This window comes from Alexandromys fortis, unplaced genomic scaffold (genome assembly GCF_014885135.2).
Source record: "Alexandromys fortis isolate MF-2015 unplaced genomic scaffold, M_Fortis_MF-2015_v1.1 scaffold_231, whole genome shotgun sequence".
NCBI classification, from domain to species: Eukaryota; Metazoa; Chordata; class Mammalia; order Rodentia; family Cricetidae; genus Alexandromys; species Alexandromys fortis.
The window spans coordinates 1,565,281-1,570,512 of NW_026068613.1; the positions used below are offsets into that span (position 1 = coordinate 1,565,281).

A 5,232-nucleotide genomic window follows, 5' to 3' on the forward strand; every position below is an offset into this window, starting at 1 on the left:
ATATATACTGAGACAGGGATTTTTTGGGGGCCAGTTCTGGAGCTAGTTCTTATAGACCAGGCTGATCTCAGACTCAAAGAGATCCACCTGCCTTTGCCTCCTCAGTGCTGCGATTAAAGGCGTGCAGCACCCCTGCCCTGCTCGTGTTTATCTTTTGAAATGTGTTATTGATTCTTCCTATGACAGTTTTTTGTTTGTTTATTGGCAAGTCTGGATACAAAGAAAAACTCATGAGCACAATACCATAAAAGAAGTCAAATGTACAATTTTTCCTCTGAGTACAGTCTAACTATCCATGCACTGAGTGTTTGGCGTGTCTTATAGAATGTGGTGATGGGTGCACAGGATTTACAACTTCAGCCCTTTTCTAAGTGGTAATGGAATGTTGTCTTAAGGGTCTGTCAGTGTGTATGGTAAGGATGGGCCAGGAAGTTCCATGTAGCAGTAGGTTAGGGAGTGATGAGGAAGGAAATAGATAGTAAATCTGCTTTCTCTTGAGTAGCTTCCTGCCCTGCATGGAGCATGACAGAAGCTTTTGTTTCTTTTGCAGGATGGGGACCCCTCAACCTGGGCCACAGTACTGGCTGTACTCTGGCTGCATGCCAACAGCGAGGACTTGAAGTGTGAATGGGAACTTCTGGAAAGGAAGGCTGTGGCCTGGCTTCATGACCATGCAGGTAGGAGCACAACCCCCTCCTTTCTTTCTCTTTTTCCATCAGTGTCTCAAGAGCTATGCCTGTATGTGTAGCAGAGGGTGAGTACTAGAGAGACCATTGTTGCCCCTACCATTCGGTCTCAGAGCATTGTCTGTCCCCTGTGCTAATCCTTCCTTTTTAAGATTAGATAAAATAAGACCTTGGTGGTTGGAACAAGCTGAGCAGAGGGAAGGACCATAGATATAGATGTTTACCTGAGTAAGACTAACCCTAGAAGTGAAGCCAGTACGCCTGAATGTTAATTGTATCCTTGCTGCCCTGTTCCTCTGGACAGGATAGACTAAAGGAGAATCAGAACAAGAAAGAGGAAAGGCCAGGGGTAGTGCAGGAAGGTAAATCAGGGCTGAAGGGGATGAAAGAAATAGAAAAAAAGAAAAAAGAAGAAAGAAAAACTGAAGAAAATCCTCTCTCTCTTCCCCTGTCCTGCAATTCTGACTTTTGTTTCCCCTCCTTACAGGTTCCTCCATCCCCATGCTCGTGCAAGCTGGCAGTAATCTCTTGAAGCTACCTGTGACCCCAGCTGTCTTTGGCTTCTGAGGATGACACCCATGATCAAGAGTGTTTCCTGGCTACTACCAATTCCCTCACTTTCTCTTTGGCTGAGATAACTTTTAGGTTCTATCTTTACCTTCTTCTTTCTTCTTTCCTCTTCCTCTTCCTCTTCCTCTTCCTCTTCCTCTTCCTCTTCCTCTTCCTCTTCCTCTTCCTCTTCCTCTTCTTCTTCTTCTTCTTCTTCTTCTTCTTCTTCTTCTTCTTCTTCTTCTTCTTCTTTTTCTTCTCTTTCTCATTAAAGGGCTTCCCCCACAACCTTGCTTATCTATTCCAAGTCCCTTTGGATCTGATCTTCTGCCCCCATTAGTTCCTCTGTGAGAAGTTATCATGGTCCCTTACATGTTTTCTTCAGTGCAACTTTTATTTTATGCATATGCAGAATGACACCTGAAGTTTTCCAGAGAAATTACAATAAAACAGGTGGATGGAATCTTGAGTAAAAATTGTAGCATAGATTCTGGACAATGCCTGAATTAATAATCTGTATTATTGTCATATACTCAGTTTTGTTCTTGCATGATTGAAGATCATACTAGTAAGGTTTATGTTCATAAGAACAGGAATTGGATGAAAGTTGAAAATAAAAATCAGTACAACAAATACAGCAATATAACAAAGAGACAGACCAAAGCCAGACATTGCCCGTTTCAGAACTGCTATGGAGATTTTTGAATTGGTTCCATTTATATTTTTGACTATAATACAGGTCTTTATTTCAATTTCCTAACTTCCTTGCATTAAATAATACTAGGAGATTAGTGTTTTTACTTAATATCTAAACATCTTGTGAGATGGCTGCAAAGTCCTCTGACCTAGCCTATGCTATGAGGTTTTTAGCCAGGCTCAATGCAAGTGTTAAAGAACAGCTTGGATTACAAAAAATAAAGAATAGCTAGGATTTAAAATGACTGTGTCAATCAGTGTTTTTCCTCTATTCTTTTCTCTCACTATAACAAAATATTTGAGAAAATTAACAAAAGAAAGAAAAGATGTTAGATATGGGTTGATCAGTGGGTAAACTGCAAACACGCAAGCCTGATGGTCCCCGTTGGGATCCTCAGAGTTTGTATAATAAGATGGATATGTTAGAGCTACCTCTAATCCTAGCATTTACAGACACAGACAGAAGATTCCAGGAGCTCATTGAGAAGCCCATCTAGACAATAGTGAGCTCCAAGCTCAGTTAGAAACTGTTTCCCAAACAAGGTGGAAGTGATAGAGGGAACCCTCATTCTTTCCTCGGCATTTTCTCTGATAACTGTACTGTAGATTGCAAATGAATGAGTTTAGTAAGTCTACAAGAGGTGAAAGTAAAGGAACAATTAGCAGACAGCACATGGACAACAAAATGTTATCAAATCTGGAATTTGTAACATACTTCCGAAGTGACTAGCCGAGCCTAGTTGAGAAGACCTACTGGAGTTACTGACATATCATCTTAGACAGAGATTTTGTGTAAGGCTGCTAAGTAAAAGATGAAATTCAATGTATCAGATAGACAGAAAAACATCATTAACTTGGGTGTTCGCAGCATCTAATAGAAATGACTGGAGAGGCTTTGCTGGAAGTCATGCTGGAGTTCCTGATCCAGATGTCCCTAGGAGACCATCTGTATGTAAGAACTTTCAGTGTCTGTTTCTCACTGTGAGCATTTCTATTGCATGGACTAAGGAATAGTAACCCTGGTAGGAAATGGTTTTTTCCCATACATGTTCTCAGAATTCCATTGTTTTTAGTACCTTTAGCTGTTTGCTATTTTTCATTTTTCTCTGTCTCAGTTCCAGTGTACTAGCCTACTCTTGGACAAGGAGTCTTGGAGGACTGGGAATAAACAGTGTCATCTGTGGGACAAAATAGATCCATCTTGTTCACAGAGCCTTCTCTCAGCAAGCACAAGCAACACATGACAATTTACCAATAAAATTTATAGTATAATACCCAATGTCCACACTCAACTTGTAAACATGCACCACCTACACACAGACACAGATCCATAGAACCCCTGCCCCCAACACAGAGGTGCGTGTAGCCACAAAGAAAAAGGAAAGACTGATGTGGGTGAGTTGATTTATAAGTTTCAAGGCTATTAGAGGCATAGATCAGAATATTGGGGTACCAGTTGAGATTTCTAGGTTCCTCTGCTAGGGAAAGAATTGGATCAGAGATAGATGAATTGTGATAGAAATAAAGGCAGTTTGTTTACATGAATGAATGAATGAATGAATAAATAAATAAATAAATAAATAAGCAAGAGTACTCCAGGGATGGAAGTAAGCTAGTGAGCTGGAAAAAGACAGCTGCTCAGTATAAACCACAGGGGTAGTTCTGAGTCTGTATAAAATATTTACGTAGCACCAGGAATCCTTATGTGTATTGTGTCCCTTATATATAGCTTTGGTAGAAAATGATACCCAGTCTTTCTGCTTTAATATGTGGATACTTGTGCCAGTCTCCTCAACTCCAGTCCCCTGCCTCAACTTCCCATCAAGAACTGTGGTACAAGAAATCTTTTGAGAGAGTTGAAAGGTGATAATCAATTTTCTGTTACTTACATATTGATGAAGGGTGCTTCCCCTGTCTGAGATGTACCACAATACTCTCTATCTCCTTCATCTATTAGGGAGAGAAGACTGAATTTTCTGTGTAGGAACTTGCCTGAGATCTTTGTATCACAAAGAGCTTAATTTGACACTGCCATGTGACCTACAAAATCAAGTTTAACAGATTAAAGATAGCAGTTCTAAAGCAGAGAAACGTGGTTACACGAATTAATGACTCCCTGAAAACCAAAGCATAAGAACCAGTGAATGAATAGTCATGTTTGTTCCAGAAGATTCCATATTAGAGAGTTGGAGTGCAAAACACACCCCTCCATATCTGCTCATGTAAACATCCCTAGTTAAACAATAGGCAGAGCTCAGGAATCCTGCAGCAGAGGAAAAAGAAAGATTATATGAGCCAGAGGGCCCAACGACACCACCAGAAAACTCATAGAATCAGTTAACCTGAGCGGATAGGTGCTCACACAGACTGAAATGACAACCAGAAAGCCTGCATGGGACTGACTTAGGCCCTGTGCATATAAGTGACGGCTGTGTAGCATAGCCAACCTTTTCTTTCCATCTGCAGGCCAGTCAGTTCCCAAATGAAAACTGGAAACTTATCAAAAGAAGACTGGAAATTATTATTATATATGAATATCTGACCTCAGATCAGCTTATTCCTTGCCTACTTTTCTAATTTAAATAATCCTGTTTCTCTCTAATCTACATTTTGCCTCAGGGCCTTTTACCTTCCTTTCCTTTTATATGTATTACTTTCCTGCTATTTCAATATCTATCTGTTTGTCTGACCCCTAGAGCCTCTGTCTCCTTGTCCTCCATCCTTCTCCTTTTGTTCTCCAGCCTAGATTACTTTTTCTATTTACTATCTCTGCATGCTAGTCCTGTCTATCCTTTCACTGCCCAGCTATTGCTTGTACATCTCTTTATTAGGCTACTCAGATGCCTTAGGCAGGCAAGGTTAACAGGTTTTCATAATTAAACAAATGTAACTCATCTGTACACAGTTAAAGTAATATTCTGGGGCAGAAACATGTTAATGCAACACAGTTTAAATGATTCTCCGCCACAGTGTAGCTTGGTTCTCTTGTGGAACTCCCAGTAGTGGAAACAGGCTCTGCCTCTGACTTTCACTGGCTTTTGGGACCCTACTCCTCATATTATCTCATTATCTACATGAGATAATCATCGTATGGGTGTAAAGATTATCCATTATCCTTATATCCATATGAGATAATATTCATTCAGGGCTATCTTCCCCAGCCTTAATACATAGAAGGTGCTTGTCTTATTGAAACTTGATATGCCATGTTGTGTTGATAGCCTTGGGAGGCTGGTCTTTTCCTAATTAGAAACAGGAGGAGTGGATTGAGGGGTGGAAGAACAGGGGTGGGGGTAAGTAA

At 40.4% G+C, this 5,232-nt stretch overlaps 1 protein-coding gene across 1 annotated transcript in view; it reads left to right on the top strand.

The window, feature by feature from the left end:
* The window catches only part of LOC126495954 (von Willebrand factor A domain-containing protein 5A-like), a 26,375-nt gene extending 21,356 nt beyond the window's left edge, over nt 1-5,019 (top strand). The window contains exons 15-16 of the mRNA XM_050133553.1: nt 551-677; nt 1,174-5,019. Coding sequence (XP_049989510.1) covers nt 551-677; nt 1,174-1,253 — 207 coding nt within the window. The 3' untranslated portion in view covers nt 1,254-5,019. The remainder of the gene's footprint in view (nt 1-550; nt 678-1,173) is intronic.
* Nucleotides 5,020-5,232: the final 213 nt, after the last annotated feature.